Below are 18,617 nucleotides of genomic sequence, written 5' to 3'. Positions count from 1 at the left end.
TACTGTCATCGGGGTATTTCTTTTAAAATATTTGTGTTTTATATAAATAACTATATGTCTTCAGAAGCGATGAAATGGGTCTGAAACTCAGCACCTATAAATGCGGTGAAAGCTTACATTCCCCCCACCCACCCTTACCTAATTCTTTTCCTTTGTCAGACCGAGCCTGGCTGATAGAACCCAGGAAGGTCCAGAAGCTTCAGGAAAAAATTTATTTTGCACTTCAACACGTGATTCAGAAGAATCACCTGGATGATGAGACTTTGGCAAAGGTATGTCCTGGGAGAACAGACCTAATGTCCACTGGAAAAACACAGTGACTAGTTAGAAAGCAAGGGCATATTTCTCAGCAGTATCAGTTTTTGGAATTTACCAAAGATGCATGAAAGTTGAGGTGCTGCTTTAAAAAGGAGATCAGTAAATTATAATAGATTGAGAGGAGAATGACTTTCTGCGGGACGATATTGATGGATCTCAACCTCAGGCACAAAAAGACGAGGGAAAGAAACTATGAAGAACAAAAGCTTAAAGCAAGGAATCAAGTCTTCAGAATTGACAGGTGATGAATGAAGAGATTTGTGGCACTTCAGAAGTCAGATGTGGGCCAACCTTAAGAGTAGGGAGATTTTTATTTAAAATCAGAAAGATCCGTAAAATAAGAATTGCTGAACAAAGGCATAAACCATTGTGAGGTAGTGAGCTCCCCGGCATTGGTCATATTCTAGTAGATCCTGCTTGGTTTTTTGTCAGATGTGTTGTAAATCAGAGTCCTTCCCAGAGTAGAATATTAGACTGATTACTTGTAAATTTTCCTTCAATTCTAATCTTTTCACACACGATACATCCAGGGGTCCTTCAAAATAGTGAAGCATCCCTAGGCCAAAATGTGTGCAACCTGCCATCCATGTCTTTGTTCAGCTTACTTAAGAATAGTGATCTTTAAGAAGAGTTCTGAGAAGAGATGTTTACCAGAGTAAAATTCTCATAGGGGGAAGAAGTAATTTCCTAATAATTGAAACTAAGCATTGTTTTAGATCTTAAACTATCTTGGATTTCTTAAGAACTGGAATTTTTTAGAGGACAAGCAACTGGCAAATGAAGCATATTCTCAGTTGAAGACAATAGGAATCCTAGTCTATGTCTGTAATCATTAAAACCTTCCCACTGCTTTTAAAGTTCCTTATTTTTTTTGAAGGGGAAAATTCTATTGGAGGTATTACCACGTATAACTTTGCAAATACAGAAACTCCTATTTAAAAAAAAATCTATGAATTACATATGCTGTTTCATGATGGTAACATTTTGCTAGGATGAAGGCCTCACTAGGAGGGACATTTTTATACGATAGAGGGATAGTTCTCTGGTAGAAATAGGTACTTTTTATATGACCCAGGACAAACCACTTGCTCTCCGTACCTCGGTTTTCTCCCAGGCAAGAGCAAAACTTCTGCATGCTCTCAGATATACTGGGCAGAAGAGATGGTTATGGAAACATACACCTGTCTCTATAATTGCTCTGCAGAATATACGATAAATACATCTGGTCAGTTAATGGAGGGGGGATGTTTCCTGCATTTTGGATCTTCCAAAGACCTTGTCTCCGTATCTGCCATCCTAAAACTGAGGTCCTGATATGAGGACTATGTTTTTTTTTTTTTTTTTTTTGCATCTGTATGGTTGTTTTGAGGTTCAAATGAGATCCACAGTACATAAATTCTCCTGCTTACACCATTTTCTACCTCCTGGTGTCCTGGGGGTGGCCATCAGAAGTATTTGGGGTAGAAGGGAAACAAGAGAAAGTGTTAGAAAAGGATTGTTTCTTGTATAGAACTCATTGGAGCCAGATGACGAGCATTGCTACCATGGGTCGCGGGGGCAGGGGGGTGTAGGTTTCTTGTGTGGACCCTTGCTTGCAAGCCAGCATTTCCTAGGATGCTCTGTGAAGTAAGGGAGAGGGACCATGAAAGAGAATGAGCTCTGGACTCTATAGTCAATCCCAGCCCTGAACTGAGTGGCTTTGGATGAGTCACTCTATTTATCTTAGTCTTAGATTCCTAAACTGTCAAGTCCTGGAGATGGGGGGGTGGGAATGGGCAAGTATCTGGAGTTCCCAACCACTTTAACACTCGAAGGACAATGGTGCCATCGACATACAGGCACTCTCTCTCACGAAGCCCTTACCCTCTGAAAGGAATCATTTCATTTGTATCCAGCAAACACTCTTCTATCCCACCACAGACTCTCATCTTTTCAGAAATGCTCCTTCTGCCCCCATAGTCACGGAGCTCGTCTGCCTCTACGATGCCTCTCAAACAGTGGCAGCCATTCTTAATACTTGTGATTTATAGACCCCTCGGGGAATCTGGCAGACATCCTGAAACCTACCTCTAGAAGAATGGGCACACACCTGACTGTGGTATTCAAGTCCAGGGGCTTGGGAAAGTCCACAGTCAGTGGGGTGGATCTGCCTTCTGGGTAACGTGCAAAGACTATTCATAGTGCGACCAGTTTGACCCTGAACGAGTGGAACGGACATCAGGTGAGAGGGGTGGGGCTCAGACACAGTCACTGGACTTGATCCCGAAAGAACAGGCTCCAACACACTTCCGTGATGCCCACTTCCTGAAATTGAAGTCCAAGCCTTGTACTTTTGACCAAATTTGGATGTGCAGAAGGTGTGAAAATTAGGAATTCTGTACCCATTAACTAGAAGATTTCAAACCCAATATATGAACCCGTTTATTTTTTAAAGCCTTATTAAAGATTCTGGTTTCCTTTCCTCATAGCATCGTGATAATATGTAGCATATTTATAATAATCATCAGAACCACTTTTTAGCTGAGTGAAGAGCATGGAAAAGTGACTTATGCTCTCTGTGCTTAGGTTTCCTCATTTGTAACGTGTGATTGAAGACAGTGTCGAGGTTCTGTGGTTATTTTGAGGACGAAATGGTATTTGGTATCAGCAAGCAGCACGCTCCGTAAGAGGTCTAGTATGTGAGTGCTGCTGTTGTGTACAGAAGTGCATTTCTGCAGGGAAATTTTGATCCAAAAGGTGGTATATTTGAGTTAATCACTAATGGATGAGAACTATTTCAAAAAAAGGCAGTTGGAGGGCTGAGGAGATGTAGTGTGGCCTTCCAAGTGATGGAGGAAACGGTAAGAGGTAAGGAAGTATAAGGTAGATTTGAGCTACAAATAACACAGTGGGTGTATATTTCAACTGCTGTCTGGTTCTCTGGTGTATGGACTTCCTTTATCACCAGTCACAAGAATCTGTCCTTCTGGCCAGAAGGACAGAGGGCAAAGGAGAAAAAGGAGTCAATCTAGCTCGGGCTGGGGAAGGGCAGCGTACTCACGATTGAGGGCAAACCTTGGATCTGGACGTCTTGCTCATGTCCCAGGCCTGCCTTCAGTGCGAGCTCTGGGCCAGGGCCACAGATGGAGTCCTGTCTGATAAAGTCTTCTCCAGCCCATCCCCTCCTGTCGCAGCTCCTGGGTAATCAGAGTCGTGAGATCTTGGTAGGTAGTCTATTCATTTGTTCCTAGAACCTCCTGCAAATACATGCGACCCTCCTGAGTTCTTGCCCAAAGCTTTACTGAGAAGTTTAAAAGTAGCAAACTCTATACTGATACCTACCCGACAGGAAGGCCCGGAGGACTCGTGGTGGGAGTCGGACCACCAGCTGCTCGCTCCGCCATATGCAGAGACCAGAGCGAGTGCTGGTACTTATTTTATTACAACCAGCACACTTCAGGGAGTACGGTGCCTTTAATCCGTTTCTCCAAACTGTTCAGTTGCTTGTTCCTGGCCGTGCACTACAGATGGGCCACACCACCCTTCCGGGTGTTTGTGAACACACAGTTCTGTGCTAGTGGAAATTCGAATTCTTCTAGATATGGAGGAGTCTAGTGATTCTGCCAAAGCTCAGAATCTCTCTCACGTTTCCCTGTCCTCCTATTCCTGGATGGCCAGAGGGTTATTACTTGTCCCCTGTGGCGCTCTCTCTTCAGGTCTTTTTTTTTTTTAATTTTCTATTTAAATTTAATTAACATATACTGTATTATTCGTTCCAGAGGTAGAGTTTAGTGATTCATCAGTTGTATAGAACACTTGGTGCTCATTACTTCAAGTGCCCTCCCTACTGCCCATCCCCCAGCTGCACTGTTCCCGCAGCCACCTCCCCTTCAGCAACCCTGTTTGTTCGCTAGAGCTGAGTTTCTTATTTGTCTCCCTATTTTCAGCTTATTTTACTTTTCCTTCCCTTCCCCTATGATCCTGTTTTGTTTCTTAAATTCCACATGTGAGTGAAATCACATGGTATATGTCTTTCTCTGACTAACTTATTTCGCTTAACATGATACCCCCTAGCTCCCTCCACATCATTCTAAATGGCAAGATTTCATTCTTTTTGATGGCTGAGTAATATTCCTGTGTGTGAGTGTGTGTGTGTGTGTTTGCACACACCCCCCCCCCCATCTTCATCCATTCATCTGTCGATGGATGTATGGGCTCTTTCCATATTTTGGCTATTGTGGACATTGCTGCTATAAACATTGGGGTATATGTGCCCCTTTGGTAAATACCTAAATAGTGCAGCTGCTGGGGCATAGGGTAGTTCTATCTTTAACTTTTTTTTTTTTAAAGATTTTTTATTTATTTATTTGACAGAGATCACAAGTAGATAGGCAGGCAGAGAGAGAGAGGGAAGCAGGCTCCCTGCTGAGCAGAGAGCCCGATGTGGGACTCGATCCCAGGACCCCGAGATCATGACCTGAGCCAAAGGCAGCGGCCTAACCCACTGAGCCACCCAGGCGCCCCTATCTTTAACTTTTTGAGGCACCTCCCTACTCGTCTCCAGAGGGGCTGCACCAACTTGCATTCCCACCAACAGTGCAGGAGGGTTCCCCTTCCTCCACATCCTCGCCAACACCTGCTGTTTCCTGACTTGTTAATTTTAGCCTGGCTGCCAGTCACTCTTTCTAAGCCTTTGCTGCCTGTGAAGATGTCCCACCGCATCCCTTCATCCATAAGTATTAGTCTACAGTTGTACCATGTTAATGAAAACACGGTGGAGAACTCAAGTCAGCTGTGGAAAGAGACTGTCCTGGACAAGAAGAATGGCTGCACCGTGTGGTGACAAATCTGTTTCTTTGAGGTTCATCTCCTCCTTAGTTCTGGAAGGTTCCAGCCTTCCCTGGGGACACTATGATGGGTTGAGCTGGGAGAAGTACAAGCCAACTGATACACTATTCTTTATCCCTAAGTCTGTTTCTAGCCTAACAATAGCAAAACTGTCTCATCAACATAGGGAAATTTCTTCTGTTATTAACAGAACCAAGTTACTAAATGGAGGCTTATCAGGTGGAAGGCTTAGACAGCCCTATTTCACATGCTAATAAATCGAAATTTTACTGGAAAGAAACCAGCCCTGGTCACTGCGACATTAATAGTGCTCTTTTGATACAGATTTAGAAGAAAAGAAAAGAAAAAAAAGACTCACCATGTTGGTTTTCTGATGGAGCCTGGAGAGCAGATACTGACCAAGGGACCCGTGGAAAGGCACAGGGTCATCTCCATTGATCTTCATTGCTTTCTCAATGAGGTCAAAATAGGCTATGTCCTGATTAGCAATGGAATGTTTAGTCTAAAGCCTGCTTTCTTCTTGCAAGACACTGGGTGTTATAATAGAATTCTCAGTAGGTGGCCCGTGGGGCTGTGGAGTCCATTTAATCTTGAAGAGCAGCTGTCCCCTGAGCGCTCGAGGAGCCCCTGCCCAGCTTCCAGCCCCGGCTGAATCCATGTGCACTCCCCTTGTACCCAGTGGTTCAGCATGGATGCCAAGGATGGGGTCAGGGGTGGGGGGCTCACAACCAGACAGATGTCTCAAGTTCAGTATTACAATTCTAACCCAAGTGTCCGAGTTTAGCCAGACAAACCCCCGAAAAAGAAAAGCGAGTAGGCAGGCAAACTAGGTGTATTTGGCCTCACTTGATGTGCCCGGTTTTTATCAGTGCTTCTGAAGTTTCCTCCACTTCGGCCAAACTGTTGCTGGCTTCCCGCTTCAGGCTAGAGGGCATCTGGATGGCCTGGAAGCCTCTGTGAACGAGATCACTCGTCTTACCCTCTGCGTGTTCCATTTTTCCACATCAAACGTACTCGTTACAAAATTGTGGATTTTCTCATAAAACCACCTTCTGGAAAGAAGCATTGGGTTCTTAGCTCTTCTCCAACAGCTGCTTTTTCTTCTCATAGACCCTGTAGGTATAAGCCAAAGCTTCCTTCTTATAAGAAATGCTTGTCATAAGAGAGAGATGAATGCGAAAATGCCTTTTCCTGGACCCTCTGTCTACTGCTAGGGGGATTATTTAAACATGAAGAAATGTCATGATGGTTTGAAATCGACAACCCCCTCCATCTCCAAGTGCTTCTGGATTACTTCCCCAGCTGTTTAAAAAGTTATTGAGCCATTAACTGCCGCTGAGGCTGCTCTGAGCTCCCTTTGAAATGGGGGTCCCCCCGCTGCAGTACATAATATTAATGAGCAGTTAGTGACTGCCTGCCGCTTCCTCCACCAGGCCCTTCTGGGTTCTGACTGGCGCTGCCGCTGCCTCCGCGTGCCCTCCTGGCCCTCCGTGCCTCCCGACTGATGGATGCCCCTGTCAGCATTTCTGTTTCCACTGACTGGTTGGCTTTAGATCAGCCCCCTCCAAGAGCACACGGGTTAGGGAAGCTCTTTGCCTTCCTTGGTGCCCTTTGCTCATGCGGCCCCAGTGTTGTTCACAAAAAGCAGTTCTCATCATCTGACCCATTGTACAGATGAGCAGCAGGGACAGGATCCAAATCCCATAAAAGAGGGAAGAAGTAGGTCCTGAATCAGACGTTCCTTAGACCCCAGTTTGGGGCGGGAAAGAAGCAAGGGTCCATATTCACTTTCTCTAAACCAAACACATAATTAAGTATTCCCAAGGCAAATAAGCAACTACAGAAGGGTTGTCCTCTTATGCGTTTAATGACAAATAAATGCATGAGAGGACATTTCCTCCCCTTCCCAAAAGGAGCAAAAAATAAAATTTAAAAAGCTTTAAGAATTGTAGTGTATAGGATTCTACTTTATAAATCACAGTTTCCTAAATGAGCAGGTTACTTTAATTGCTATAAGAAAATGAAAATAAGATTTTGCCTTTTCATTTCAACAAAAGGAAGTGGCTGATTTCCACAGCATTAACACATGACCCAATTTCCAGTGCTCGGTTAAGGGTTAAGTTGGGATCTTGCCCCTTGGGTCGTTGGGTTGAACAAGCATGGCCTTGACTCTTCCTCTCCTTGAAGGAAGCATTAGATGGGCACGGAAGCATAACACCTAACACCCATATCGCCACCAGCGCCACCTGTATTGCCGGTCACTGCTCTCGACAGCTTGTGTTGACGCAGTTAACCCTCACACAACACTCCGAGGGAGGGACCATCTGACAAATAACGAAGCTGAGAAGTTAAGTGACTTGTCCAAGATCACACAGCTGTAAATAGCAGGTGCAGAATTCAGACCCAGGCAGAAGGGATTTAAAACCCATAGGTTTAGTTTTGTTCTTTTGTTTTTTTAAATCACTAGGTGGATCCTCTCTATGGTGCATTTGTGTCCCACAGGGAACTAGGTATTCTATTTCTTGTCCCCCACTACACTAACAGAGCTAAGCAGATGGAACGTCTCCTCCCTGAGGATGATCAGTTCTGTCCCTGTCTCCTGAAAAGGAGCTAACCTTCCACCCAGCAACCAGGGCTGTTTCAGAGAAGGAACCAAATTTACTTTGCAACTTGTAAATACAAAAAAATTGAACCTCCATGGCCGCAGTCCATCAGTCTCCCGAAGGATGTTGTCTCCAACATCCTTCTTTGGGCCACCTAGACTTACAGACACAGACTCCTTAAGGGTAGATCCCAGGAATCTGCATTTCTAGGAAGCGCCCTGGTGATTGTTACCAGAGGAGAGGTTGACAGGATTACGGATCGCAGCTGGAAGTTTTCGGAGCTCTGCGTAGCATCCGCTCAGCTGCAGGCAATCACAGAAAGCCTTCAGAGCCTCTCCGCCCTCAGTCGCTCTTTCAGGGAGGCTGTAATATGTAAGAAGTGCTCCAACTTGGCTGTAGCCTCCATCTTTGTGAACCAGCTGGTTGAGAGAGTTTGGATGATTTCCCAAGGGACTTTAGGGAAGTGGACCCTGGTATACCCTTTACCTATGAAAATATAGAAGAGACATTGTTTTCCACCCTGGACCCCAAGTGACTCTTTCAGAATGTGACTCTGAGCATCTCTTTTGCTGAAAACCCTTCCAAAGAGCCTTAACATCCCCTTGTATCTACTGGCCACGCCCATCCCTCCCACGTTTCCGTTAGACATGCTCGCTCACCGCTCTGTTCTTCCTATGCACCAAGTACCGCAGCATCATTCCACGTGGCTCCGGGGCAAATTCTGTACCCCAGTATTTCATCAGCTCCCACTCTCCCTTCAGAACTCAGTTTAAGTGGCGCTTTCTCAAGGAAGCCTTGAGAAGAGAACCTTCTGTTCTCTAGCACTTCTAGCCCATTTCTGCAGGGCACCCACCACAGTTTTCCAGTCTGCTTTTGACGGCGTGATGCCTTATTCACATCCGTCTTCGCAAGCAGGTGATAAGCAAGAACCATACTGTCTTGTGCACCTTGGGGTCTAGGAGAGTGCCTGGTGCAAGTTCAAGTAACATCCTGTAGGAAAAAAGGTCTTGATTCTCAGTCTAGAATTTAACATGCATTCTGTAAACAAAGATGTCACATTTTTCATTTCTACCCCTGTCATTAAACATCCATGGGAATGGAATGTCTGAACCCCAGCCTTCTTTGTATGTTCTAGATCCCTTTAATGAATGTGTCAACAGCTCTCATCCTGATGCTATTTTTGAATTGCTCATAGCATGGTTATACAGTCATTAGTTGTTAAAGGGAAACTTAATGAAAGTGGAAATTTCTGATTTTGAAGAGCCACAAAGTTACTAATTATCTATTTTCTCTTTTACTTCAAAGGCTGAGATGGTTTCTTACTATTGAGTAGGGTAGGGAGCACATGAACCGAACTGGTGATTCGATGGGTTTTATTTAATTTTATTTGATCATCACTTTCAAGTGTACCTTTGGTCAGCTCTATGAACTATTGGGCTTATCTTTTCTGAAAAACATCTTATTCCAACAGTGATTTGATCATGATGACATTTGGTTTTAAGCTAATTTTGACATGAGATGATGAATTCTAGGTGTCCCCACATTACAAATCTGTTAAAAGCTAGAACTGTTGGGGCACCTGGGTGGCTCAGTGGTTTAAGCCGCTGCCTTCGGCTCAGGTCATGATCTCAGGGTCCTGGGATCGAATCCCGCATCGGGCTCTCTGCTTGGCAGGGAGGCCTGCTTCCCTCTCACTCTCTCTGCCTACTTGTGATCTTTCTCTGTCCAATAAATAAATAAAATCTTAAAAAAAAAAAGCTAGAACTGTTCATCTCCTAAGACCTTTGTAGCATTTCACAAACTGTGGACATTTTAAATTATTATAAAACCCTGTTTTCTGGGTATCTGAACTAAAAAAAAAAAAATCACATCCCACATGATACATATATATCATAATCTAGCAATTATAAGTGGCTGTTTCCCCACGAGTTTTTTTAAATGCCTCCCTGAGGAAGCTAGTGCCAGGGACCTCCCAGGTTCTCTCCTGATTAAACAGAGGTCTCGTTTCATGCATTAGAGAAGAAAAGAACGAGAAAGATTCAGGCAGGCTAGTGAGCAAGCAGCCCTGAGGATTATGGATCGCGCCTCGTACAGTTTAGATCACACCTTCCTCGCATGGTCGCCTTCCAAAAACCGAAAATCTCACATTCGTATCAGAAAAATCTGTGGGAAACGATAGATAATATTAGATAACAATGGCGTTTCATGCCTACACTATTCTTAACACTTTTATATGAATTACCTCTGTCCACACAACAAGGCAAGGAACTAGGAACTGTGAGTAAGCCCACTTTACACACGAGAAAACCAAGACAGAGTGTATCCTAGCCACACGGCCATTTAGCTATTTTGGGACCAGGATTCTGACTCAGTCGGCCTGGCGCAAAGCACCCACTCCTACCGATCAAAGTCGACTACCTCCCAAACAGTTTTATTTAAAAGCAGTGAAATCAGGAAGCTTGGCCCTGCTTGCATGCTTTCTCTTTCCCCTTTTGAGGATGAGGGTGGGAGGCAGGTTTTGTTTTGTTTTGTCAGAAAGGAGAAGCTGAAAGTGAGCCTGCTCTCTTCCCGAACGTCTTTTCCCAAAGCCACTGCCTTCATCGGAGGCCAGGAAGGACACTGATTCAGAAGACAGGGCACTGGGGCACCTGGGTGGCTCAGTGGGTTAAGCCTCTGCCTTCGGCTCGGGTCATGATCTCGGGGTCCTGGGATCGAGCCCCACATCGGGTTCTCCGCTCAGTGGGGAGCCTGCTTCCCTGCCTCTCTCTCTGCTTGCCTCTCTGCCTGCTTGTGATTTCTGTCAAATAAATAAAATCTTTAAAAAAAAAAAAAAGACAGGGCACTAATGAGCTTCCTTCCCCCTTTGTCCCCTCCCCCGTCTCCCCCACTCTGCAGTTAATAGCCAAGATCCCCACCATCACGGCGGTCTGCAACTTGCACGGGGAGAAGCTGCAGGTATTCAAACAATCACATCCAGACATAGTGAACACCCTCTTTCCTCCACTATACAAGGAGCTCTTTAATCCTGACTGTGCCACCGTCTGCAAATGAAGGCGACCAGAGGACTGTCTCCTCGTCATGGAATGCATCACCATTAAGACAAAAGCAATGTGTTCATGAAGACTTAAGAAAAATGTCTACTGCAACATTAGGAATGTCCTGCACTTAATAGAATTATTTTTCACCGCTACAGTTTGACGAATGTAAATATGCACCTGAGTGGGGCTCTTTTATTTGTTTGTTTGTTTTTGAAATGACCATAAACATACAACTAGAGGACACTGGGTGTTATCTTTTTTTTTTTTTTAATTTTATTTTATTCGGGTATGTTTTGGGAGACAACTGTTTATAGAATTTTATTGTAGATATATATGAGAACAGAGCGGTACTTTACATGATTACTTTTCCTGTTAATTGTTCAAATATAATTTAAGAAAACTCCACTGAATAGGCTTACCTATTTCTATGTTTTTAGATAGTTGATGCATGTGAAAATTTGTAGCTGTCTTGGAAAGCACTGGGCAGGTAGGTAATCAGTATATAATATCTGAGAATATTATATATGATTATTACTTAACACCTGCACGTGCACTGTGGCTTAAAACACCATCCCCACCAGTGAAGGAGGTTCAGTCAGGCTCTCTCTTATTATCTCCCTTCTGTGTATTCTTTATGTTAGACAATCAGGACTTTGTTTTCCCAGCCAGACTTTTCAGCTATCGTCTATAGCAGGATGGTACCGATTCAGAGATAAGTCTGTGAAGGAACAAACGTAATGCCCAGCCTCTGAGTAAGAACTCTAGCTCTCTCAGTGACGTCAAAGCCTTGTCAGGATGGTAAATATTGGGGGGGAAAAAGTATTTGGAGCCATTTTCCTGTTTTAAGAATTAGGCCACAGATAATATTGTGGAGTCCAGAATATTTTTTAACCAATCAATCACTGTTTCCTATTTTTCACCAGGACACGCAAAACACTTTTGTTTTTTCTTTGGATTTTAGGCTGGGAAAGAAACTGATTTTGGTGCTCATTGTATCTTCAACAGAGAAACGCAGTCTGTAGGTTTGATCACCAGCAATTTTTTCTAATAAAATTAGAGTCACAGCAGAAATCAGAAGCCAGGGTCCAGATGCCATTTCATGTCAACATGTCCTCTCTAACCTGTTTTGTTTTGGTTTGGGTTTTGGGGGGTGGTTTGGGAGGTTTTTTTGGTGTGTTGTTTTTTTGGTTTTGGCAAAGAAGCGGTAGAAAGAGCACCTACAAAGTAAAGAAGTAGTTCTTTATATGCATTCCCTTTGCTAAGTTTGTTAGAAAAAGCAGCAATAAAGGGGGAGGCAGGATTTTATATGTCCTTCTAGTGTGGGGCCTCTAATTTCTCTCAACTCCAGAATGCCAACACTGTAAGCACAGAGCAAGAACTCAACAGATAAGGAAAACACATCTGAGTTATTCTGTATCACTAATACACCCCAAAGCCTAAACTATTTCCAATGTGGTTGGAAAGCGCATCATCCATCTAGCCTGGGCTTACTTTTTTTTTTTTTTTTTTAAGCAACTTGTGCAAAGCACAGAGTGCGAGAGGCAAGACGAAGCTTAGTGAATTCAGACTTCCTAGGACAAGCCTCCCCTCTCCACCTGCTCTCCAGCCGAGTACCAGGAAAGCATAAACCCCAAGCAGCTTGTTCGGCTTGGGCTCTGGAGGCCTGATGTCTTGGGTCTTAGTGGATCCAAAACAAGAGTTCTTAAAAAGGAAGCTAGAACGGAGCTTTGTGTAAAAGACAATGACATGCACCATCTCCCGGAAGCATAGCCCAGCTGCCAGCTCACGAGGCCCCGCCCTCCCCTCCTTGGCAAACGCACCCGCACGCATGCGTGCACACCTGCTTTGAAAAGTTTCCATCAGTGGAAACTTTGATTTCCTTTTCATCTCCGACGCTCTCCTAAAGTTACACGGTCTTGAGAGCCATCTCCGCGATGCCACCGAACCCCTCCTTGATGATCAGACAGTAGCGCTAGTCTTTTCTTCTAGAAAACAGCCTTTTCCCACCTCATGATTGATGAATTCCAAACCAATGGGGAAAAACAAAAAGGCTTTAAAATAATGACTCTCTTTCTCAACTACTGTTATATTCAATTAATTTAACTACATTGAACCAAATTACCTTCGGTGTCTAAGAAGACAGCTGCACACTGCGTGTTATGCTGCTGCGGGGACTTGGTTGTTTCTGGTGTAAATGTCACTCCTGCTAGCTCTTTGTATAAAGAATTAATTCCAAGAGTCATATTTCCTTCTAATGGAAAGATTACTTTACTGATTGCTAGGAAAACAGGGTAATGGAAGGCGCTCAATTAAACCAAGCCGTTTCCAAATGCAATGTATGTTTTATGATTGGCTTGTGATAGGCAACGCTTAATGTGTCTACTTGGTGTTTCCCTTTGAGCTTTGAACTCGTGTCAAACTTTGCTTTCATCATTCTGTCGGCCTCGTGTTTTCCGTTGTTGGCCTCTAATTCCTGCTCCGTTGCGAAGGGAATCATTTGTTTCCTCCGGTCTACCTTCGAGAATTTAAATTGGCTCAATTGATGAAGTGGCTGAGAATTTTTTCCTCCCTCGTCCCATGGGCGATGTAGGAAAAGGATTATTTCCCACATGTGCCTCAGGAGGTACCAGATTTGAATTTGTTTGTCATTTCTACCAGCGCGAGCATTTCGCTGGGACGGCAGGAACCTTTTGAAGTGAGGGCACAGGAAACAGCTAGCGACTGAACGAGAACAAAACAGTAGCAACCAGTACACACTCAGGCCACTTCAGCTGAGAAGAGAGATTTCCATTTTGCGCCCCTGCTGCCAAATCTGTCCCTGAAAAGAGAACCAGGTCGTATCTTCGGTGGCAACATGCGCCTTTCAAAGCTGCCTTTTGAACATCTCCTATGACCACATCTCAAGGTATTTTGAAATTTGGTAGAGAACAACTTTGTGTACCACAGGCGATCTTTGTCCCTTCCCTGCAAAGACACACAGGGTTCCCACCACCTTCATGATCCAATGCACACTGGACCAGAGAACCCACGATCTGTACTCTTCGCTTCATGCTTCGTAAATGACAATCACTGCTTGATGCAGATATTGCACTGTACCCACTCAGGGATGTTTCATTCAAAAAAAAAAACACATCAAGGGGGGGAATAAAACAGGAAAATGACAACAAAATGTAAACGGCATAAATTCAATATGCCAATAAGAGAACCTCTCTGACAAGGCTTTCAGAACAATAAGCAGTAACTTCGTGTCGTTAACTGTGCGGACTTGCTGGAAAGTTGCACACAAATAAGGACAACTTGGTCTCATTTTCTAAAATCTGCTAAGAGCCAAATAATCGAGCTGCCCTCTTAATAGGAATATGTGTCTCCCGAGCAAACCCAAGCTTCCTACACAGGTCCTGAGCGGGGAGAATACAGAAATCTAAGTGGCGTTAGCTGACTCCACCAGGGGAGGTAAAGCTGTGTGAATTCAAATTCTGGCGTATCTGTGATCTGGAAGAGTAAAGGCAAATTTTGGAGGGAATATAGGAGAAGAAAGAATTCCAGATCTGGCTTAGTCCACCACACATACTCCTACTGTCCACAACTTGGGTCATCTTAGTATCCCTTATTCTGTGGCTCCCCCCTCCCCTGCCCCAAAAAAAGAAAGCAGAGGGTAGAGATATACTATGTACTCTACAAACATACCCCTTCTGGATTTCCCTCATTTGAAAACTGTCTTCAGAGCTCTGGAATAAAGGACCACTGTGTAGGTATAAACAGAATATAGTGGGCTCTAGAGTAACGCGACTTCTTGGGCAGAATCTGTGACCCCTTAAATCACAGGGAACTCTGGACGTTAGTAGCAAGAGGTGCCAGGGACAAACCGGTACATTTCCTATTGCAGCTGCCTTGTTCAACACCTAACTTCACAGCAGTCAAGCTAAACTGTTCATAGAAAACCCACACACATGGCTAGTCAACTCACGCTCCCTGTCCACAATCCCATGTGTACCAGGCTTGAATGCAAAAGTGATTCTTTCGTCCCAAGGACAATCTAAAACATAACCAGCTTTTTTCAAAAACATCAGTCCGATGCAAATGATGTCGGTTTTGTTGCATTTGCTTTGTTTCTGTGTATTACGGAAGGAAAAAATCCCACCGCTATTAGAAATTAGAAGAAATAACTTTTTCCTCTCTTCTCTGTAAACATTTGCTTCCAATGAAGTTGCCACAGTTGGCAGCAAATTCAGGCAAGGATGCCTGTGCCTGACAGAGCCGCCATTCAACAGAACAGCACGAGCTGGAAAGTCTGCTTCTGTAGTGAGCCTTTGCACAGAGTCCCCTGTACCGGGAAGCCAGAAGCACACCATCTGCTTTAGCTGAAGGGGTGTTTGATTTTGTTGTTTCTGCCTGCCGGTAAAAGCCACAGCCTGGTATGGGAAACCACGCGGGTCATTAGACGGGAGCTGACGACCTATTTTTTGGAGGGGCACGGGGACAGGTCTCAGGACCCAGAGTTACATGTTCATTGGAAGCAAGGGTTAAAAATTCAAAAGCCTAAAAGGGCCAGGGAGTTGATGCAAATGAGCAAAAAGCAGTCCAGCCGCCAGCTGGCAAGGAAGCGCCCCATCTGAAAGGGGACATCCGATGGCCAGCTAAAGCCCAAATGTGGCTAACGCTTCTGAATCTTACAATACCTCTCGGGTTGGAAGGGATGTCAGTTGACTCAGAGCTGAGGACAGACCAATCAAATACACCTCCGAGCAGAAGAGGGTCCACTTTGTAACCTCTGGTTTAAAGCAAAATTGAATCTCGGGGCCTGTTTCCTGGAGTAAGTCTGGCCAGACAGGACTCCGCGTGAGAGGGACAGGGGTGTGCAGCTCAGTGGGGTTTCCACATCTGACTGTCACTCCCAGAGGACGCAGCAAGAGTTCAGCTGGAAAAACAAAAGTAGTCTAAAAATGCAAGCGATCCTATTTAACGATGGCTCATAAGAGACATCTCTCTTTGTCTCGCCCAAACTCCTAGCTTCCTAGAGCCAGGTGGCTCGATCTCTCACCACTTTTTTTCTGAACATCAAACGCATGATTTTTTCTGCTTTTCAGTCTTGATGTGTCTCTTCTGATATGTGGCTTCGGTATCTGTGGCACGTTTTGACTTTCCCTTAGTTGTGTCTGCAGAATGTATTCGTGGTCATGATCACGCAGTCCCCCGTGTTCTGAAGTGCGGGACCTGGGATTCCTATGCAGCAGGTGGAGGTCGTCTGTTTGTGCACTTTTTGCCTAAGCTGCTGAAAATCCTCCGAAGCGAATTGCCCATAGTAATCTTTGCCTCCTGCATGACTGTAAGCCCGACCTCCAGTGGATCAGAAAAAGCAGCTCAGTGATTGTTCTCATGGCCAAAACTAAAGCACAAGGTGACCGGCATTGAATAGACCCAGTTGAGGGAGACGCAGGGTGTCCACACCCCAGCTGGGCAGCATGATCCTTCTCTTGAACCCTACTCTTGTGGCGGTGGCCGGTGGAGGGCATCTGCATGCCTCTGTCGCAACCACACGCAGACACACATTAGGTATGTCTGAAAAGCTACAGATCGCACATCCAAGCACAGTACCGTCTGCTTCATCTGAGGAAACACACACACACACACACACACACACGAGTGCAAACCACACCCACAGAAAACTGAGTACGTATTGTAGAAATGTAGAGGAAAAATAAAAATATTTTTTCAAATGTAATTACTTTTAATATATGCTTGTGGAAGGTCTAATACAATGTATGCTGTCTCTGTAATTTTTGCTGTAAATAACTAGAGACAGTGAATACACTGATTTTTCTATGTCTCTGTTTAAGCTTAAGACTTTGTAACAATTTTTTTAGAGGGGGAAAACCAACAAAGAGCAAATATGTACTTGCTTCCTTTCTGCGTGTTATGCGTGTTATGTACTTCTCAGAAACAGGTTGTTAACAGTTTAAGCATCTTAACGGGTCATTGGTGTTAAGTGTATGCTTCTTTTTGTAATACAGCTGAGAAGGGGACAGGGCTGTCCATTAAATCTGCTCCAAAGAATTTGTATTGAAGATTGGCCCAAGACCTGCAAACGCTATCTGAACTAGACAATGTGAGGAAAGAAAGTTTAAAAAAAAAAAAAAAGAAAGAAAAGAAAAAAGAAACAAACAAACAAAAAAAAGAAGTTGCCTGAGTAAGTCATCTTTCCTTGTAGCAAGTGGCTTTGTCCAAATCCTTTCTGCATGGACTAGCTTAAGGAACACAAACTCTGCTTTCTGATGAACAAAATATTTTTGTACACGTTGATTTCTTATGAATAACCTGAGGTCAGATCACTCATTCGCTGAAGCCATAACTGACCTTCACCAAATAAATGTTGCAAAGAACCTGGGGGAGGGTTGGGGAGACACCGAGAGGGAGGAAGATCGAAGGTGTCCTGAGCTGTTGAACCACACAGGCAGGAGCAAGTCCGATGAACCTGATGCTTTTCCTGCATCCCAAATATGACTTTAAAAGGCTAGTATTTTATGATGATCGATTTATAATAAAAAAAGATATTTAGATTTAAATGAGACTTTCCAATATTTTTTAAGTCCCTGACAATGCTTCCCTGCTTTTAGGATTGAGAGAAATGATTTTCATCTACTTCCAACATTCAGAGATTTGATTTTTATGTTAGCTCCAGCCTACAAGCGTAAAGTGAAGAACGACTCCAGGTCCTTCAGTGGTTGGAACCATGGGCTGCCAGGGGGCGCGGGGGGGGGGGGGGGGGCGGGGGGAGGGGTGGTGCTCAGCTGCGCCTACCAACCAGGGTTGCACCTGGAGGGGCAGCCGTGAAGTGCAGTTGATACGTCTTATTAGCACGCACACCACTGTCGGCGACGCACAAAGGCTGCATTGCCAGACACATGTAAAATAAAAGCATTCACTCTAAGATGCATAATAATGATACTTTTTTAAAAGAATAATGCCTCCTATAGTCACCATTGATTTTTCTGGAGCTTTATCACATTATTACCATGTATTATTATTGGCCTATAGAGGCAAAAAGCAAACTACAAATAAACCCCATGACATCTAGTTTTAAAATCTATGATTTTTCTGATCTCTCTCTCTCCTTGTTTAATATATAAGCCCTAATTTCTGTGTACGTGAGTAAAACTGCAGCCTGAGTCATTTAGGAAGTAAGCATTGAGTTGTTTTTTATTATTATTATTATTATTATAAATATACTAGAATAAAACAGCACTCCCTAACAACTAAAAAAAAGAGTTTTATATTACTTTAGAATGTAATAAGTTTTTGTCCTTATTTTATGTCCTGTAAATTATTAGTTGAATACTGTTAGCATTCCCAGATAATGCACACATGATTTCTGAATGTTTTCTGTAAATGACAATCAATGTTTATGAAGTTCCCTCCTTTAATGCTGAACAAAATTAAAAGAAAAAGAAAAAAGTCTTGCCTCATCGTTTTCTTTCCCTGGACAGGGAACAAGGAAGGGATGAAGGAGATAGCCAGATTTGCCTTTGTAAACATTTTCCCGGGGGCTCTTACCTAGAGAATTGCCCATTTCCAGGATCTAATGGATAACTCTTTTCTAGAAATCCCTGTGTCCTCATGGACCTGGCCTGGGTTAGAAGTGCTCATAGAGAGGGGCACCTGGGTGGCTCAGTGGGTTAAAGCCTCTGCCTTCAGCTCAGGTCATGATCCCGGGGTCCTGGGATCGAGCCCTGCATCGGGCTCTCTGCTCAGCAGGGAGCCTGCTTCCTCCTCTCTCTCTCTGCCTGCCTCTCTGCCTCCTTGTAATCTCTATCGGTCAAATAAATAAGATCTT

General features: G+C 44.0%; 1 protein-coding gene across 1 annotated transcript in view; it reads left to right on the top strand.

Moving 5' to 3' along the window:
- RORB (RAR related orphan receptor B) overlaps positions 1–18,302 on the top strand; it is a 190,524-nt gene extending 172,222 nt beyond the window's left edge. The window contains exons 9-10 of the mRNA XM_046023460.1: positions 160–272; positions 10,644–18,302. Of these exons, the coding sequence (XP_045879416.1) occupies positions 160–272; positions 10,644–10,799 (269 nt within the window). The 3' untranslated portion in view covers positions 10,800–18,302. The remainder of the gene's footprint in view (positions 1–159; positions 273–10,643) is intronic.
- The last annotated feature ends 315 nt before the right edge of the window (positions 18,303–18,617 follow it).

This window comes from Meles meles, chromosome 11, assembly GCF_922984935.1.
Source record: "Meles meles chromosome 11, mMelMel3.1 paternal haplotype, whole genome shotgun sequence".
Lineage (NCBI taxonomy): Eukaryota > Metazoa > Chordata > Mammalia > Carnivora > Mustelidae > Meles > Meles meles.
This window is presented reverse-complemented; position numbering and strand designations above follow the sequence as displayed.